Source organism: Tympanuchus pallidicinctus, unplaced genomic scaffold (genome assembly GCF_026119805.1).
Source record: "Tympanuchus pallidicinctus isolate F22 unplaced genomic scaffold, pur_lepc_1.0 scaffold16, whole genome shotgun sequence".
In the NCBI taxonomy this organism is placed as follows: domain Eukaryota; kingdom Metazoa; phylum Chordata; class Aves; order Galliformes; family Phasianidae; genus Tympanuchus; species Tympanuchus pallidicinctus.
In genome coordinates this window covers 11,101,354-11,121,372 of record NW_026294679.1, presented here as the reverse complement: position 1 = coordinate 11,121,372, position 20,019 = coordinate 11,101,354, and the positions used below count along the sequence as shown (strand labels likewise).

Below are 20,019 nucleotides of genomic sequence, written 5' to 3'. Positions count from 1 at the left end.
GGGAAAGTGGGAATCGCCCCTATTTTGCCTGCCTTTATTTTGGTATTCTGAATGCTCAGTTGAGTTTTATTTTAGCTATTATCTGTACATCTTCAAAATGGTTGAGATATACTTCACCCTCTCAAAACTGGCATTTATATATTTTCAGTTGCTGAGTAGAGATTCTGCTTAGGTTTAGAGTGTAGCCTACTTGTATGTTACATCTGGTGTTTGAGTATTTTTTGGCAGAATTGTCTATTTTCTTAAAAATAACTGTAGTCCCCTTCAGAAAACTAATGACTATAGAATGCCAAAGTCTCTTTTGACCTACTCATTATTATTGTTTCTTTGTCATCTTACCTTTAGAGAGATTTTAGTGAAGGTAGTTTGAGAGAGTGCTTTGTATGCACTGAAACTTACAGGTGAACTGCAAAATCCGCTAGCAAAATACAATCCTTTTTTTACTTCTCTTTTATCATTTTATATATAAAGTCAGTTTTTTGAAGGGATTTTTCCACCCAAAAATGAAAAGGAAAAAAATTTTTTGACTTTTTGTACTTCACTGGGACTTGGCTCTTTTCTCTCCCTCTCTTTTCTGGGGGATTTGAATTTGTCTGGAAGCACTGGATTAATGCCCTGTCTTAAGGCTGAAACTAGCAGTTCCCTCATCCCTCAATTAAAGCAGTGAGTATATTGAATTTTAGAGCCTTTCTTTGCTTCAAGGTACCATTCCCACTGGCAGAAAAAAAAAAAAAAGAAGACATTTTTTCTTATTCAGCTTGTACTGACTCTCGAATGGCAGAAGATTGTCTTGCCAGTGTAATTGCATCTAATTGCTTAGCCACACAGTGGCTGTGGCCACATCAGCACAAAGAAATCACACTGCTAATGGAGAAAGCTAAGCTGGCAAAACGTTTAGCCATTGATCAGATAGTTCCTGACATTTAAAAAAAAATGCCCTTTCCTTATGGAAGGGTTGTTATGTATCTTGAGGAGAATGAGTATAGTGGTACCCCGTTGAGTGTAGCTTTTGAGTTTGACTCCAGTTTCAGTTAGTGGCTGAAATTTCCAGGGATTTATAAAGATATGTAGAAATGAGAAACACTGCATGGACTCTGGCCTGAGATATACTCTTGAGTTTTCAGATGAGTATGAATTGAAGAAAAAATTATTTCCACAGTGTTGTGTACTGACAAGTTGGAATTAGTCACTGCTGCATCAAAGGGCTTTGTTTGGAAACTGGACTCTGAAGAGAATCATCTTTTTTTTTTTTTAATTAAAAAAAATGTTTTCCCATGAACTCTGGCTGTAGCCTAGTTCTAACTAGTAAGAATTACATATATCTAATTATTAGTGCAGTATTTCGGTGCACAGTAGTCTACTGAGTTAGTGCCTTCAAATTAATTTCATCCCAGTGCCTTGAATTTGCTTTGAACTGGAGTCTCAAAGGCAGTATGAGACACATGAAGGTACTTCATATGCTGTCATTCTTCAGGACTAATTTTTAAGTTATTTCCTCCTTTTGCCATCCTTTCATTTTCCTTTTGTTGAGCTAGAAATGATCATTGTTCAAGTAGGTCTTTGATTGTGGATTTTTACTCTGCCTGTAAGGGCAAATGTTGATGTTAACTAGAACAATTAGGCTATCTTTCAATGATTCTGTGCCTCCATACAATTAGAATTTCTCTGGTGCCTTTTACTTTGCCACTGATATTCTTTTTCTACTTAATTATTAATTTTTTTATTAACATTCTCATTTGCCATAGATGCTGGCTGTGTATCCAGCAGGGTTCTGTGAGCAGTATGGAACCATTCACACTGAGCAAATTGTAGGACCATTGTGTTATTTCTCTGTGCAGTGTACTTGAGTTCAGATGCAATTCTATAATGATGTAGTAAGTAATGGCATTTCATAAATGAGACAGTTAACAGGCTCACTTGTGTGAAGATATATTGAGGGTCTGAATATCTTGAAAACTTTGAGCTTTAAGAATTAAGTAGGTTTTCAGCTCTTATGCTAGCTCTCCTCAGAAGGGAGTCCATTTCTATTTCTACATATTTTGAATATAGTCCTTGGTAAATTAGGGTTTATTTTAGTCCTTCTAATCTCAGTCCATCCAGAATTAGAAGGTGTTCTACGCTATAGAAACTTACAGCATGATAAACTGCTCTAAAAACATACTGACATTTATATTCTTTTCCTCCTCCCACATACATTCCAGTTCAAATGGGAAAGAAAAAAGTCCTCCCATTAAAATAGCCTGTTTTGTTTAGGGTCTGTTGTTTAAAGAGGACTTTCAAACATGGCAGAAAAGGTGATAATCGGTTTAATGGCATCAGGTAAAGATCATCAGCTGTTCTTTACAATAAGAATACTGTTTTCCAATGAAAAGAATAGGGCATATATATCTGGCATTGGCAAATGGGAAGCAAAGCAGATTATTTAGTGCTTCCCCCCCCCCCCAAAAAAAAAAAAAAACAGTTTTGATGAAGAATTATCTTAGTGGAAGGGTTTAATTCATTCTGAATCTTTGTGGAGCTTCATTGCTCTCATAAACGAAACAGATTTCGCACAATATAAGGTTTTGGACAAAAATTAGGTGCAAATTTATTTAAGAAATAAGAAGGAAGCAGGTCAAAATACTAAATTCTGGGAATCTGTGCCATTTTGAGCTGCTCTACTGGTGTTTTGCCCAGAAATATTTCAGATTCTATTTACAAACACGAGTACGTTACAGGTGAAGTCAAGGTCTTGGAATTTATGGGTGGAGTATGTACATGAACATGTAATGTTTCTAAAGGTTTTTAGGAAAAATACTTTATTTCCTTGTTTGAACTTGGATGAGAACTGTAGTGGGTCACAAAATGCCATCCCTCCACACCACGCAAGATTGATTTAATTACAGAAATACCATCCTTGATAGATGAATGTCAAGTATAGACTTGTTTCCTGCATTTTAATATTTGTACATTTAGTCCTTGAATTTTAGCATGCATGGGAGAAATTAGTGTTTTGAAGTGTACTGTGGTTTATGGTTGTGCTTTTCCTCTGTCTTTTAACCTGTTTCTCTAGTCCAGATTTGATGTTTCCAACAAACAAGGAGCAGATGAATTGGCTTACCTGGCATGACGCTCGTGGGAATCTGGATTCATTTCTGTGTGTCTTCCAGGAGTTTTAGTAAATTTTGGCAATTTGTGTCAGCGCTGTGTCCAGGCCCTTTTGTAGGATAAGAGGATTGCTGCCTATCTGGAAGTAGTACTGCAGCTTAAGTGCATTAAAGATTGACCAGCATTCAGAGACTAAAAAGAGAGGGTTATGTAAACACTCCAAGTAAAAAACAAACAAACATCTCTTACCTGTAATCTGCATCAGGAAAGTAAAAACAGTAATCAACAAAGTGTTTTCTTCAAGTGCTTTTATTTAGTCTGGACCTAGAAATCCTGACCATGGCCATGCTGTGCCATTAAACTAAAAATATTTTGTAAAATGACAAATTCCTAAAGTTCTGACTCAGACGAAATTACCATTGGCTTCAGTAATAGTTCTCCAAAATAACTCTTGAATAAAAAGCTCAGGAATTGTTCCAGCAAATGACAAACAGCTGAAACTGAACTTGTTTACTCCTCATTCCTGTATTCAGCATGTATCTGGAAGGAAATAAATCTGCTGTGCACCTCAGGGTAAAGTGTATTAATCAACTAGTTATCTTGTTAAGGGAAAGCAAATGACTTGCTGTGCTGACTGAATACACTGCTATGCACGAAGCTAGCAGTGCTGTTAGCAATCCAGTACTGACTGTTAGCCATCCAGAAGCTGCCAAAGAAGTTAAAATACTGGAGAAGTTCAACAGCAGTGCAGCAATACATCCACAAGCTCAAATTATAAATTGTGACCTAGAGCCAGTTGTGAATCTTTATTTTTCAGAAGTACAGTTTTGTGGACATTATTCTATTAAGGCAAGTGTATCCTGCTCCTGCCTAAGCAGCAGGATATGGGCGTCCTGTTCCATTAAGGATTACTATTTTGTATGACATTAAAAAAGGAAGACATTCCACAAGGACAGACTGTTATTAATTTATTTCAGTTCACTTATTTTCATTCATATGGGAGTGTAAATGTTGACTGGAAAATGTGCAGAAAGGTGCAGCAGCACTAAGGCTGTTTTGGAACAGTTAAGGGGCAGGCAGTTAGAGTCACAGAATCATAGAATGGCCTGGGTTGAAAAGGACCACAGCGATCATCTAGCTTCAACCATCTGCTATATGTGCAGGGTTGCCTGGAGCCACATCCAGCCTGGTCTTGAATGCCTCCAGGGATGGGACATCCACAACCTCCCTGGGCAGCCTGTTCCAGAGTGTCCCCATCCTCTGAGTGGAAAAACTTCCTAATATCTAACCTAAACCTCCCCTTAGTTTAAAGCCATTCCCTGTTGTCTTATCACTATCCACCCTTGTAAACAGCCATTTCCCCCCCCCTGTTTGTTTATATGCTCCCTTCAAGTATGCCACTGTGAGGTCTCCTTGGAGCCTTCTCCAAGCTAAACAAGCCTGGTCTCTCAACCTTCTTTTGTAGGAGAGGTGCTCCAGCCCTCCGATTCTCTTAGTGGTCCTTCTCTGAACTTGTTCCAAGTCTTTCTGGTACTGGGGGCTCCACGCCTGGTTGCAATACTTCAGATGGGGCCTCACAAGAACTGAGTAGAGGGGGACAAGAGACATGTTTTTAAGAAGCTAGCTTAACATTAGAGAGATGAGGACATGGGTATAGAAAAAACTCCTCTCTCCCCATCCTTCAGATTAGACAGCCAGACATGACCTGCCAAGTGTTTTGAAGGTGTGAACCTTGCACAGGGAGAGTCTGCCAGGTAGGGTGCTTTGCTCAGCCAACTACTCCACTTCCTTTGGTCTCTGAGCCTTCCTGTGTCTGTGTTAGTATGAATAGTTGTGATCCTTAACAGAGGATGGCATACTTGGGCACAGCATGCACACTCTTTTTCCTTTAGTCCTGTTTTTCTGAATTTTATGAAGATGACCAGGAGGAGCTGAAAAAAACTTCTTCAGAGTATTCCAGTGGTCAGCTCTAATTACAGTGAGACTGAAAGGAGCTGTATATTAAAGCATTCATATTTCAGAATTGCCATGTCCATTTCTTAGATGCACTGTTATCTCTTAATAGATTCCAAAGTGTAACAGGAGACCAATTTTTCTTCCCTGAGGTACTTGGCATATGCAGGAAAGCGCTGCTGTACTGTCAGAAAGATGTATGCAGGCTTTGCTGCCTTGTTAGACAGGTATTTGTAGGTTTAAGTGGTGGCTTGTCTTTGAGACAGCTGTTTGGAGGCAATGATTCTAGAACACCAAAGGATTCGAAACTAAGTACTCTCATCTTTCAGAGAAGTATAAGGATCTAAGTCAGGCAGGTGATTAATGGCATGTAGGTGCCTAAATTAAAGAGAGGTATTTGTAGAAGCAGTTCAGTAGTTTCCTTGATCACCACTTAGGGTCAATTTTTAAGATCAGTCAGAAGTGTGAGCAGAAGCTGGATCTGCTGGGAATCCCCATCCCAAGTCTCTACCTGTAGGAACAACAGATCATTAGCAGCATGGCCTTTGTCAAGGCTATTTGAGAAGTCATTTGAGATGTGTTATTTTAAAAATCAAAATGGCTATTGAGTTGTTAAAATATATGTTGTCACAGTGATGTGAAAATACAGAAGTTATAAATTAGATGGCTATATTTGAAGAACATATTTTGACTCTGTATATAATAATTATTAGCCAGCACAGTATTTCCTACTGTTTGCCTTTAGTCATGTTCACTTACATTACTTAGGTTTCTTTTTAATAGGATCTATATCAACCTTTGAATCTCCCCCAGGACGCTTTAAGACAAGCCGCTGCTAGACTGTGGAACAAAGGTTTGTTTAAAGCTCTCTTCTGCCTAACTCACAGGCTGCAGGCACTGTGGAAATAGCTGGAAAATTAGCATCAATCCATGCAGTGTCATCAGTAATCCTCAGCTTCAAGGAAATCTCACCACATCACTCTCCTTTCATGTGTATATACGTGTATGTTTGATACTGTGCACGCATACAGAAGAAGAGCAGATAATTATTTGATCATCTTCTGCAGCGTTAAGGATAGACACTGAGTTTAAACACTGAGTTTAAATGAGCTACTCTGATTAATGATTTTGTAAACTCTAGTGTAGGGTCAATAGAAGAAAGAGAATTGCTGCTATTATTTCTGCAAGAGGCATCCATGCCATTTTCTCCTTCTTGTAGCTTATTATTCTTGTGTGTCTGAGTTCAGAAGTCTTGAAAGGAGAGGAGTATATATAACATATTTGTTTGTCCTTTGGAAAAAAAAATAAATCTGTTTCCCATACGCTTCCTAAGAGGGATGCGATAGTAGCACTACAATAAAAATAATAATAAGTTGCAATTGCGCTTTAGCTGGAAATGTTTGTACTGTGTTGTTCCTGGAAGATGGTAATAATGTAGCATCCAGCTTTTATTGTTACAAAAAAAAAAAAGTCAAGGGTGAAAACCTTAGAAGATGCTCCAAGGTATTTTTTTCTCTCTCATTAAATTGTTTTGAAAATGCCAGTCACTTTGGTGCAGTCTGTGCCAAAGGAAACAGATTTGCTCTTGAGAAGCATCGTTATCAACAGGAGGGCTAAGTCATCTCGGACAGGTTTAATTTAACTCCATCTAGAGTGGTGCAGATTTCACCAGAGACAAGGAAATGATCTTGGCCTTTCCTTCAAGTTGATGGCAGCATTTTAATGAGAGCCCCCTAAGCACCTCATACAGTATTAGCATTGCCACATTGTGAAAGGACTTCAGCGTCCTGTTCCAAACCTGAATTAATTTACTCAATAAAACCTCATGTTGGACAGTTTTAAAGGACAGCCTAGATGGTGAAAATACAAGCTGTTCTACAGAACTGCACACTTGCAAAGGTGTTTGCTGATGGATGTGGGAGAGACAAGAAAGAAAAGGAGCTTTTGAAAAGTCTTTATTGAGAAAGTTTATACTGTGCATTTCTCACATTGCTGCAGGCAACTTTCTTCTGTTGTTACAAAATTTGTGAAGGTTACTATATGCTAATTTTTCTATGCCTCATAAAACTCTTAATTGTAGATGTCCTGAGCCAACAGCTACTTTAGTAGCTAAATCCATATACACAAATAAGCCCGCAGCTTATAAAGATAACTATAACCAGGTGTGTGTACTTATGTGTGTATTTAATCCAGATTCTGGTGTTCTGTTTAACTCTTATGAATAGGGATCACAACCCCTTAAGGGCCCTCTTCTGCTTCATGTCATCATAAACAAAATGGCTCCGGAGCTCAGCATAGATAGCTCTGGTATTTTGGATATAATGCCAGTAAACAAGAAACCCCCCATGGCATGCTGACTGACTTGTTTTCCTCAGCAAAGCAGTGAAGAACTGCAGTGTGCTTGCGGAGTTACTGTGTTGCTTTTTCCACCTTATTAATAGCAATAAGGATTTTTGGGGAGATAAATATTTGAGGCTTTGCCACCACACACAACATTGCATATTTTTGTTCTGCATCTTGATCTTTATCTTGCTTCTTTTTTTTTTCTTTGGCTGAAGATTGCTGAGCATCAGTTAATTAAGATGGGAGCTAACACAAATGAGGCTCACTGTGAAACAAAGGGTTTGAGACTTTGAGTTTGTGTGTGATAGAAAGCTCTAGATGAACAGTGGAGAAGGCCGTTAGTATATGGCATACCTGGTGAATTTGTTGAATTATCTGCTTGGGAAGACAAGCTGATTAAAATGAGAAAGCTGTGGCTTTGTGGCCTATTTCTGTTGTGAATACATCTTCATTAAATGTATGGTCATCCATCGTCCTTTGCTCAGAATGATATCCTGGGCAAATGAACACGAAGGCTGGTATTGTAAGTTTCCTAGTGTCTTGGAGAGGGAGAAGATGACATAAAATGAGTCTTGTTGGTTGGTTTATTTGTTTATTTATTTAGAGCTAATGTCTGGTGTATTGGTCTAAGCCAGTGTTGATGACTGCTTCCCACTGCTTGTCAGGGCAGCAAAAGCCTTAGTGTCATGTTGGGAATATGCCTGATGGTACTAACAGTCCCTCTGGCAGGGAACAGCAAGTACACTGGGCTGTGCAGGTCAGCAGAAATTGCTTCTTTTGAAGTAGGATTGCAGTTGCAAAGGTGATTCTTCTTGCTGCAGCCTGAGCTAATTTGTGATCATGGAGTCCTGAAGAATCAACTGAAATCTCCCAAGCACCAGTCAGTCCTCTGTAGAAGAAAACTTTTTTTCTCAAGTCTCCATGGAGAAATCAGGCCAAGAGTACTCTGGATTCTGGCTGACTTAGCAACTAGTTAAATTTAGGGGATAGCAACTTGTCTGCCTCCCCCAAAGACTTGCTGTGCTAGAGACTGAGAAATGCAGAAATGTATTGTTGTGGCCTAGCCTGAAGGCAGATCTGTGGGCTGCTCTGAGCTCCCCTGGAAAACAAATCTAAGATAGGAATGGCTGTTCTAAAAATAATGTGGAGTTTTATTTGCACAACTTATTCAGCAGGTATTCACTGAGGTGCTGAAATTCTCTTTAGAATGCCTGAAATTTGACTGTAATACTTAATCTGAGTCTCTCAGCATGTCTTACATACATGCAAAGAGCGTACTTTCATCTCACACCATAGACTTGGTGCAATTTGTTGTAAACCAGTGGAGCTGGTTGAAATTAAGGGCTCAGTCATACGTCCTATGTCGTATGTCACCTGTGAGATCAGTGGGAATACTGGTAGCTATGGTACTGGCCTAGGCTTGGTTTGAAGAAACATGCATTATTCTTTCTAGCGAAGGAGTCACAGCATCTGGAATCTGGAGTTATGGAAAGGTTTGGTGGATCTTCCTTCACCACCTCATGACCTTAAATCATGACTTTGAGAACATGTAACTGCTGCAGTCTGAAGACAGAAGGGAGCAAGAGGGGAAGCTGTTTAGAACAATATAATGAAAGGCATCCTACACATGCTGTAGCTCCAACATCATTTGAGTTGCCACCATCAGAAGTAAATGGAGTCGTCTTCAGGCAAAATAGTGTGAACTGACTTCTAGTTGGTATCAAAGATATCTTCCTACCTTCTTGTTTTTGAGTTCCTTCCACCCCAATGATCTTCACTACTGACTTGAAAGTTTCTTTGAGTACACCACTCTTACGTATTAGACAATTTTGCAGCTATCTGCATGTGACACGCATTGCACAGATTGTGTCTTTCCAATATAGCAACAGTGTTATAGAAACAAAAATTTTCAATTCTTCTGTGCTTTTTTTTTCTTCTTTTTTTTTTTTTTCCTTTGAGCATTCCTGAATATTAATGTGTGGGGACAGAAGTATCCACTTTAAGGAGTGCATTTTTGGTGTCAGTATTGCACATACCTTGTGTTAAGTGAGATTTACTCTGGTGGTCGCTGTTTGAAAATTAATTAAAATTAATTGGTTTGGGTTTTCATCCTAAAATGAAAATGTCAGAAAGTATAGGGATTCCAACCTGTGAATGCAAAACTTGCTAATGAATGAAGAACCACTCAGGATTTTCTCCCTGTGTTTTGCTGACTTATGGTGCTTTTAACACAGTGACAAATTAATTGACTAGATGTAAAAGAGATGGACAGTGCTTAGCAAGAAAGGACGTACATTATAAGACAGCTGGTTCTGCCTCTGTTGGCTTATGGAGACAATATACATTGGAAAGCTAACGAGTCTCTGTTGCATAAGATAGATTCTCCTTATAATAGAATTGCACGCTTTGTCTCTAAATGGGGTTATTATACACACCATTGCACAATGTTTGAAGAACTTGGTTGGCCCTTGTAGAGGGTTAGGAGAGAAATAAATTGGAAAACAATTGCACATAAGACCTTCAATCCATCAATTGCTTCATATTTATCCAAATTACCGTTGTACTGTTCCAAAATACAAATCTGTGATACATTCAGGGGTGGAATGTTAATACTGACCAGCCACGTTTTGAAAGGAAGATTTTTCTTTTGCTGCTGTTTTTAACTTGCAGTAAAATCTTGCATTCACAAGAAGAAAAGGCAGTAGTGACAGCCACTTGTAGCGACAAAATAACTCTCTACTGAGAGTGAATTCTCAATTTAATTTTTGCCACTATGCAAACTCCATTCTGAGTCTCTGGAGCTTTTGATTTTTCTAGAGATGAACTGTGAACAACCCCATTTATAAGGAGCTCTTCCTCAGTTGTATTCAAAATTCTAGGGCGATGTTTGTAAAAGTAATTTATGATTTAAGATGCTTCCATTTCTGGGTCCATTACAATGCATAGTTTTCAGAAAGTGCGAAGATCTGAAAACTCTGAACACCTCGTGCTTTCAAGTGCTGAACGCACAGAACTTGAAATGTTCAGCACAGAAAGGTGTAACTATGTCAATGGTGTTTGCTTCCGTTCAGGCATGATTACGTCTCGTTCCAGCAAGTATTCTTTTCCAATGAGAAAGCAGAGAAGACACATGATAAAGAAAAAATACTTAGCAGTAGTTGTGCGAGTCATAGTTGTTCCTATTCATCCTTTCCTTTCCTGTTCCATGGCCCACTCAGTTAAGCTGGAATGTTTTATGTATTTCTGTATGTGTGTCTGTACATGTGTATGTATATGTGCATTTGAAGGATTTTGTCTGGAATAAGCTGCTATGTTTTTGTACAGTCCTTGCCTGACATTTCTGTAGCTTTATCACTTCCTGTTGGGTGAAACTATGATCCATAATGTAAAGCAATGTGGCTCATAAGAAGAAATTGGAATAAGCACAATTACTTGAAATTAATATCCCACCTCTGAATGCTTCTCCAGAGATGGTTATACGTTCTCTGTGGTAAAGTGTGTTCACTGATGACAGTGTATAAGAGTATTTCACTCATTGTTTGAACTAACTAGATTAATGAGCTCTCCTACTGCTATCACAACAACTTTAAATACCTCATGGCTAGTGAGGAAAGACTGACACACTGGCAAATTTGTTTTTGCAAATATCTTCCCCATATAGTTGCATTTTCTGGTGATCTCTCATTGCAGGTTGTGCTGCAGCTATAGTAGTTTTATAACAGCTCTTTCTTCTATCTTTTTCTTAGGAGAAGGAGAAACTATACGTGGAATTGAAGCATGTCCTTGCCCGGCAGCCGGGACCTGAAGCTGCAGAACAGTTGCAGCTCTACCGGCACACCCTCCGAGAGAAGACCAAACAGCTGAAAGTAAGGGATGCTCTCTGTCTCTGGGTAAAAGGCTGCCAGGTTTGGTGAACAGCTTCGCTGCTGTTCCTGGAGACTTAGACTCCAGGAAGATTTTCAGTGTTCAATGTGCACGCAGTAGTATATTAGGTTAGGAAAATAAAGTCCATTCTGCGCCTCCCCAGTAGCAGTAGGATGTATTTTTGTTCCATTACATTTGTTTATTTTGTTACAATTAGAATATGTGTGCACAGCATAATGCTGTAAATGCTTTTTGTGCACATTGTGGGATACCACCAGTTTTCCATTAAGATTATTCTTTCTCTTTTCTTAAAATCTTGAGATCTTTAATAAGCAAATCGAAACCATTTAATTTACTTTTAACAAACTAGTGGGAATATATTGAAAACTATGTCTGAAACTGTTCTAATTTATCTTAAAATGCATAGACGTATGTTAGACTTGCAAATTTTATAGTGATGACTAGAGTAACCTTAACCCTTTGTCTCTAGAAGGGAAGATTTTTTTATTTGAGAAAGAATTTTGAGGAAAACTTTGAAAGTATGGTATTAAGAAGTGATTCTTTGAAAGAATGAGCTGATCTTCCCTTGTTCTTGCCTGCATGAAAGATCAGTCTCCCCAGGAGTTCATCTGCTCCTATAGCTCCTTTCTCTGTTGAAGTCATCATCTCCTCTTCACTGCATCATAATCATGTCTGTACTAACCATGAGAAAAAAAAATGTACAGGAGCAGATGGGCCCTTAGGAAACAAAGAGGCTGTTATGCAAATCTTAGCTTTCCATGGAGAAGAAAAACAATGTAGAAAATGTAAAACAGAAGCCAAAGTTTAGCTAAACTGAATGTGATTTGAAGTCTTCCATACGGTTTGCATTTGTCCTTAATGCAGTGAATTGCTACTGTGCATTGCAGGCACAGTATGCTGCAATGTACTGGTGTGCATATCATTTTGTGGTGCCAGGTCAAGCAATTCTCCTCCTTAAAAAAGGAAAACACACTATGCATGCTCTTATTTTCTTTAAAGTTTATAGATTCATTTAATCCATATTTACACTGTCTGGTGCTACTTTGATTGTGTGGATTTAATTACTTCATGCAACAAAGTAGGTCCCTCTCAATAAAAAACGTTATAATTAAATAAAGCCCTGCACTGTGATTTGTAAGCCCTTCATTTTGAGTTTTCAACCAGATTTGTGTCCCAGCACATTAAAAGCTGATGTATGTATTAATACAATTCCTGTAATGCCTGGGGGCATATTTTACATGTTTTATTGTAGTTAAATTGCATATCCTTAATCTCCTAAACTGTCCTTAGGTGGGCAGAGGTGACTCAATGAAAATTGAAGGAAAGTGAAATGTGGTGGGAAAATGGTGATTTCTTACATGGTCAAATATGAAAAGCAAAAGTGCTTGTAAAACTAACATACGTGTAAGTAAAACTAACTTCTCCCATTTCTGCATTTTGCTTTTTGTTTTTTTAGATTTTGTCCTCAGAGCTGAATATGTATGAATCACAGAGCCAAGAATACAAATATGAAATTGAGAGGCTTGCCAACGAGCTTCTGAATGTGAAAAAGAAATATCTGGCTCAGAAACGCAAGGAACAACAGGCCAAGTATGGGAAAATAACAGTTTTATCTATACACTGTTTTGCATAAACCTCCATTTTTTTAAGACCCTGCTTTATCCTTTTGATCAGAATGTGTCCAAATTTGACTGAAGTGATAGAGTTTTGTTGCCCAACTTTCCTGATGTTTTGCTTTATGCTACTTCATATTACTTTGTATTACTAGTCTGGTCTAGATTTACTATGATTTATGATCACATCAAGAACATCCAGCAGTGATACTGCTGATGCATTCTGCAGTATGGTTAAATTATCCATGCCAATTAGATAATGTACAGAAGCTGCGTATTGGTTTCTGTACCTCTCATCTAACGAGAGATCCTCAAATGTTATGGAGACCTCAGTGCATTTCATGAGTTGTAATTAAGTGAAACAGCATTGCATATGGGGGACAATCTTTCTTCAGGTGACAACTCCATAATCCTGGTATAACAGCAATGTCGTTATTGCTACTAAAATGTGGCAGCTGTGACTATCCCCTTTTGGCAGCAAATATCATTGCCAGTGGTTGCAGAGAAGAGCACTTCCCATCCATTTCTTGTTTTCTTCCTACATGAGATAGAAGGAAAGGTGGAGAGAAATGATGGGCATGGAGGAAAGTGAGAAATGCTTGGAGCCTGGCTTTGTCATATGTCTTACCCTTTTGAGGGGAGAGCTTAAGAACTTTCTTGTAGGTAGTTGTTGTCTCTCCATAACCAGCAGCAGCTTGGGGTTACCTTTCTGCCAGTCTCAGTCCATAATTGAGCATTTGTCTGCTCCTTCCAGTAAAGATAAAACAACTAGGATCTCAGTTGCCCATATTCAGGCCTATTAAAGTGACCTAATTTGCAGAGGCTGAGAGATGAGGCATTCTGATCATGAATCTCTAGGCTGGAGCCTGGAGTGTGACTATTAGTCACTTCTGAAAATTGAGTTATGGGACTTCTCCTGTTAAAAATAAGTTACTTAGAAAGAAGTTTCTTAGATTTCTGCAGTCAGATGACGTTACCTATGACCAATTTTTTCTACGTATGTCTTTTGTCTTTCCATCCATTTCTTCAACTTGTCCCTTCCTCACATATCATAGCCAACCATACTTTATATTGCTGAATGTAATTCAAAGCTGGCAGTATCTATTTCTTCCTTAATCATATTTGAGGCAGCAAACAGTTTTGATGACTGAATTAGCAGTGATAAACAGTGGCTTTAGTCTATCTGCAAATTGCATAATGTTACCTTCGTGTTTGGAATTAACAACAATTGTGCAGTGCTAATGGCTTTCCTGGAGCTTTAGGATCAATATGTGAGCCTACCATCATGCTTGATAATCCATTTCCAGCAGCTAAGTGTCCTCTTCACAATAGTTTCAATGTTTCCATTTTGGACCCTGGCATCCTGTTTCTTTCTGATCCTTAGATGAGAAGAAATTCACCAATGTTTTGTTGTTATGTTGTACCTAGAATTAATTTCTGTTATGACCACTGAGAAAACAATTTGTTGCAGGCATAACTACACTAAAGAAAACAAAAACACTATGTGAGGCGATGTTGACTGAACTTGTTAATTGTACACAGCAAATGGAATTTTGTGGTGTAGGTCCATTAATGACAGACTCATTACACTGCTTATAGGTTCAGGACAAAGATATCTGCTATTAGTGCAGTTTGTCAGGTTGTTTTCCTTGTGGATGAGTACGGTTCTCGTCCTGTGAGCATGGTGTCTTTGTGACATCTGTGTTTTGGAAGTACAGTCATTTGCTGTTGGTGGTGCTTCTGCTGGACAACTGTGTCTCACTCTTCCCACCTCCAGCTCACCAGCACTGTGTTGTCAGCCTTGACTCACTTCCCTTGCGTCGTGGCTGCTGTAGGTAGCTGGGCTCTGCTAGGCCTGGGCTCTTCTCTGCCCCTCGTTGTTCTGTTCCCTGGAAGAAAAGTGCTGGGCCACAAGCTGCATTCAAGGTTATGTACACCCAAAGGCATAAATGGGTGTATCAGCCATGGATAATTGCAGGTTCTATATCTCTAGATTCCTTTTTGTGTTGCCCAACAGCAAAGGAAACAACCTTGTTATGCTGCCTTCCTTCTTCAAACTGCTAATTGTGCATGACGTGTCTTTTGCTTTCTGCAATAGAGAAAGTCTGTTCTGCAGCCAGATGCTTCCCCAGGGAGTCCTTCATCCCTGACGTACAGCCATTCCATGTCGTTGCTGCCTCAGACTGCTCTTACAGGCACATCCTGGTGTGTAGATGCTAACCAGAGAATCAGAGCCAGTTGATTCTTAGAATCTCAGGTTGCTTTAAATCCCAGCTGACACAAAACCACTGACTTGATCTCTATCACACTGGCTAATGTTAACACCATGTCCGAAATAAATGTGTCTGCTTTTGCTAATAAAAAAAGGATCCTGTCAGGACAATAGCATTAGCAGCATTATTGATTACCCTGGTATGAAGGAGAATTAATACTCTCAGATAAACTCACTCAAAGGTATCATCTAAAGCTTTTATTGATTTCCACAAGACACTTCTGTTTTGTGATTTAAACTCTTGATATCGAACTAATGCAGCTTTCCATGGGATGCTGAAGGAATATAGTGAGTGACAATAGGAATTTATCTTCACTTTATGTTCAAGCTGAAAATATCAGTTTCAGATTTTCTGGATCTGAAATCCTCTTTTTCTTTTCTCTGATTCTCAATGTTATCTTTCTTAGATGTTTTAGGCTTTCTTTTCCTAACTCCATTTTAACCTCCTTCTTGTATGCTTTCTGCTTCATTACTTTTTCTAGTTGCTTTTAGCACCAGGATTCTAGTTTGATCTTTGTAAAGATTGGTGAGAAAATGCAAAGCTTAAATTCACACCAAAGACCTGATCCTTCAGTCTTACCTATGTAAATAACCATGCTGAGGAATGTCAGTAGTAGCTGGGAGCTTTTGTACGTGGCTGCTTGCACATTAATTCTGCATTAATATATTACAGTATTCTGCTGCACAGAATGTTCCATATTGATGAGCACATCTGTTGGCTGTCTCCATGGGAGCGTGAAGCCAGGGCAAGCACGGACTCTGGATCATTTTCCCTCCTCAGATTTGGAAGCCCAATAATGAGATAGGATGAGCCATCTAAATGTAGCATGTTAGCTCTTCGTGCTGTCAGCTGGAATGTCCATTAGAGCTATACTGGTATAACTAAAAATATGTACATGTAGTTTTTTGTGGCAAAGTTCATCTGAGCTATCTTTTGCCTATTCTCCCACCTCCATATGAGTTAAATTTGGAAAGAGAGGCAGAACTAGTCCTCCTACAAGGTTTCTCTGAACTTCCTCCTCTCCCCACACAGAGTGTAATATTTAAGGATAGAGAAAAGTATCAATCCCAGGAAGTGTTTTCTTTTCCTTTACTGGGGACTGAATATAGGTGCTTCTGGGTTCTAATGTAGAAGCCTGGTTTCACTCATGATTTTGTCTCTGTAAAATAGATGTAATGGTACTGACCTTCTTTGTAAAGCCTAGAGATCACTGCTGTTGTGACAAACTAGTTCATCATAAAGCTCTACCTTGTTAATTTAAAATATCTCAGGACCTACTTCTGAAACATCCAGTGTATCACCGTGAGTCTGAAATACTGCCCTTTGTATTTGTTCTGCTGTGCTTCCCTCACAAACCTCTTTAGAAGGGAACCAGCTAACCCTTGTTCCCTCATCCTAAGGCCATCAAACTGAAGCCTACCTGGATCCTCAGACAGAGCAGCTTCGTGGGGCTGCCAGTGTACCCACAGTGCTATTTTTTCTGCAAATGTCGCAGGCAGAGTAATTATCACTAGAACTCTCTCAAGACGTGAAGAGAGATAACACTATTTATTCATTAAAATTCAACAAAGTAAAAGCATCTCCACATTGTGCCTTTGATGAATGTAGCTGTTTTAAAACAAATGTCTACTTGCTAGAATGGGTTGATTATTAGAAATCTGAAGTCACGGAGCTCATGCACAAACTTGCTCTAATGAGGTGCTTTGACCATTTTGGGGAGTGGCACTAAGCTCATTTGTTTCTGGTTTTAAATAGTTCCAAAAAGCATCACTAGCCTTGTAATTAAATCCAAACAGACACCCAGTCATGGCGGTGTAGCCAAACAGACTTTAATCAACAAATTTTTAATGATCTCTTGATACATGGTTGCATCAAAGAAACTTCGGAGGATGACAGATTCTTTAGTTTGTAAACATCATTGGGCAGCAGTACGAAAAATGCATTTTTCTTTTCTTTGTTTCTATTTCAAGGGAGAAGGAGCGATCCTTGGCTGAAAGGGAATCTGAGTTCCCACACCTCAGATCTGATGTTCCTCGCTTCACTGGAGGGGGCTTTGCTCTCAGCAGACCCATTCCCAAAGTCACGGCTTAGGAGTGGACTCATCACTTTCCCAGTCTCTTACTAAACTCTGTCTAGGCTGGATTGTTTGACAAATGAGAATTCAGAAGGAAATTCCATATCAACTTTTGCTCTGAAATCACTGTATTGCCTTCAGGATAATAAAGGCATTGTTAGAACTAACCTACTTGTGGTTTAGAAACAGTGGTCTAAATCTGCACGTATGAAGCCAGCAGAAACCTGAACTGTAGAACTGAGTGGAAAGAGGGATGTGCATGAAGACCATGCAGATATCTCTTCAATACTGTATCTCTTTATTTAGCACAGTAACACCACAAAATGTCTGAAAACGTGGAGAGATTTCCCCTTTATCTACCTCTGTTGTAAGCACTCGCTCCATTTGTCATCTGAGTCAAAACACCTGAAAGAAAAGTGAAAACAGAAAAGAAAAATTAATAAGCTGATGTTCCAAGCCCTACTGTGCAAATGCAAAATTAACAACTCTGCTCTTAGATGTACACATGTAGCAGCTCTTTGTGCAGGTGGTATATAATTTGGTTTATTCAGTGTTTGCTGCTGTTGTTAGTAAGATCAAGGAGGCTTGCGGCTGCAAAGTGCATTATTAAGAATGTGATTCTGTTTACTCTGATAGACACAAAGTGACATAATTATGCCTATTCAACTGGGGAGACTGCACACTGGCTGGGACGTGCTGTTCTCCCACATAAATCCTTCCCAGTAAGTCAAACTTGGATTCAAAACATGGGAAACTTTACTCTTTAATTTCTAGGCTTGGGCATTTTTGTAACTTTCAGAAATTGTTTTTGTAATGCAGCAGGAGCCCTCCAACCTTTTCAGCCAAAAGAGATTTAATTACCATTCATTAACAAGTGAAATAACAAAGTCACGGCATGAGGTGCTGAAGTATAGAAAACTTTCAAGCTGTAAAATAAAATGTTTTCAAACTGATTTGTACGTGGAAGCTCTTTCTCAGCCTGGGGGATAAAAATACTTGTCCAAAGAGATATGCTGATAAATATTTCACAGACACAAAAAAAAAAAAAAACCAAAAAACCCTTTGCAAAGATTTTGTTCTTTCCTTTGGTGGAATACATAATTAAATATTAAAGCTACTGTGGGAAACTTTTAATGGAAGTGTTTAATTCAAAAGAATCAAGTTAAATACGACAGGGATCTACTTTGCTTTTACACTGGGGACCAGAACACTTAGTCATCAGATCCATTGTATTTTTCTTTTGTTCCCAAAATAGATATTATTGCTTTATCTCCGCTGAGTGCATTATGCTAAAGTTATCATTTTAGGGCAGTCATGCTCTCTGAATCGTGTCTTTTGTGTACCTGACATATCCTTATAGTTAGAATAACTGAGAATAACTGACATGGGGTGCCTCAGTTTGATGGGATCCCAAGAAGGTTTTAAGAGCAGTGTTTGTTAGGAGCCCGAGTATCCAACCTGCAGCTGGACTCCACTCTGCTTACTGATACTGGGAAGATGTTTGTACTGAAGTAAAGCAGTAAAGTCACATTTACTAATTCACACAAATAAGAGGCACTGTTACCCTCACAGCATAACATCACACTACAGAGAAGCAATTTATTTATCATGCTCTGAGCTGTACAGCATACTGCCTAACTTAAGCCAGCAGTGATTGGAGTCTGTGCTCATTTCTTCCTTCTGTTTGATATCAGGGTTTATAATACGAGGTGCTATTGTGCTTAACAAAATGCTACATAGTTCAGAGCAAAAGAAGAGGAGCCAAGCGGATGAAATATGCTCGCTAATTGAACTTTTATGAGTACTTCAATAAAAGAGGCTCTTTTCCATCCTCTGATGTATTTCACAGGAGTTTGCATTGCATACATTTGTACTGTTTCTACGGTAAGACGCTCCATCCCTCAATGATTCTTGACCTCAGTTTTCCAGTATATAAAATGGGTGGGATAGTATTTGCCTAATGATTTGTAGAGGTGAATTTGCTTTTGTCTAAAAAGTGCTTAGTCTTCTAAATTAAAAAATAAATAAAAACAAAACAAAAACCCACAGAGTGCAAAAGAACTGCAAATTTTCTTATGCAACACGTTCCTCCAGTCAGAAAGGCTGGGAGCTGAGTGCAGGAAATTCCACGTGCAAAGTACAGCAGATTTTACTGCAGACATCCACAACACCGGGCATCCAGATTTGAACCCATTGGCTCCCAACCTGCAGCTTCATTACATTATTTGCTTATTATCAGAGAAACTAAGTTAACACCTTAGTTTGTGGAAGAGAATCAGAAAAGAAAAATAAAGATATCAAATTATTGCTAGTAACTTTCAGCACAATCAGGAATAGAACAAGCACAGCTTCATTTCTACTGCCAGAGAGTCAAAGCTATTTCTGAGTTCACGTAAGAGAATGGATTAAAGAACACCAAATCCTCCCAGCCTACAAAAGTCAAGGAGCTTGAAAAATAAAAATCTCCCCATGTCAGTGAACCCAGCTGATGCTGAGGTGCTTTTAGCGTTGGAGGATTTGGCTTGCACAGCAGGGAAAGGCAGAGCATTAACAAGAGCATCATTTATTTGGTCACTTTTGCATTGTGAGCAGCAGCTCTGAAGCATTTCTCAAAGTTTCATTGCAGAATAATACCAATAGACTTTTAGTCTACACAAGATATAAGTCTGGAAGCAGCAAGGATATCTTTATCTTTGCAGGAGCAAGAAGTTATGTGAAAAGATGGAGACAAAGGGCTGTAATCCACAACCCTTAAAGTAGAAATCTTTCTCCATTGGCTTGGATTGGAGCT

General features: G+C 38.9%; 1 protein-coding gene across 1 annotated transcript in view; it reads left to right on the top strand.

Annotated features, from left to right (window-relative positions):
* Positions 1-19,037, top strand: part of CFAP58 (cilia and flagella associated protein 58) — a 62,859-nt gene extending 43,822 nt beyond the window's left edge. Inside the window, exons 18-20 of the mRNA XM_052677403.1 lie at positions 11,130-11,249; positions 12,725-12,858; positions 17,125-19,037. Of these exons, the coding sequence (XP_052533363.1) occupies positions 11,130-11,249; positions 12,725-12,858; positions 17,125-17,245 (375 nt within the window). The 3' untranslated portion in view covers positions 17,246-19,037. The remainder of the gene's footprint in view (positions 1-11,129; positions 11,250-12,724; positions 12,859-17,124) is intronic.
* Positions 19,038-20,019: the final 982 nt, after the last annotated feature.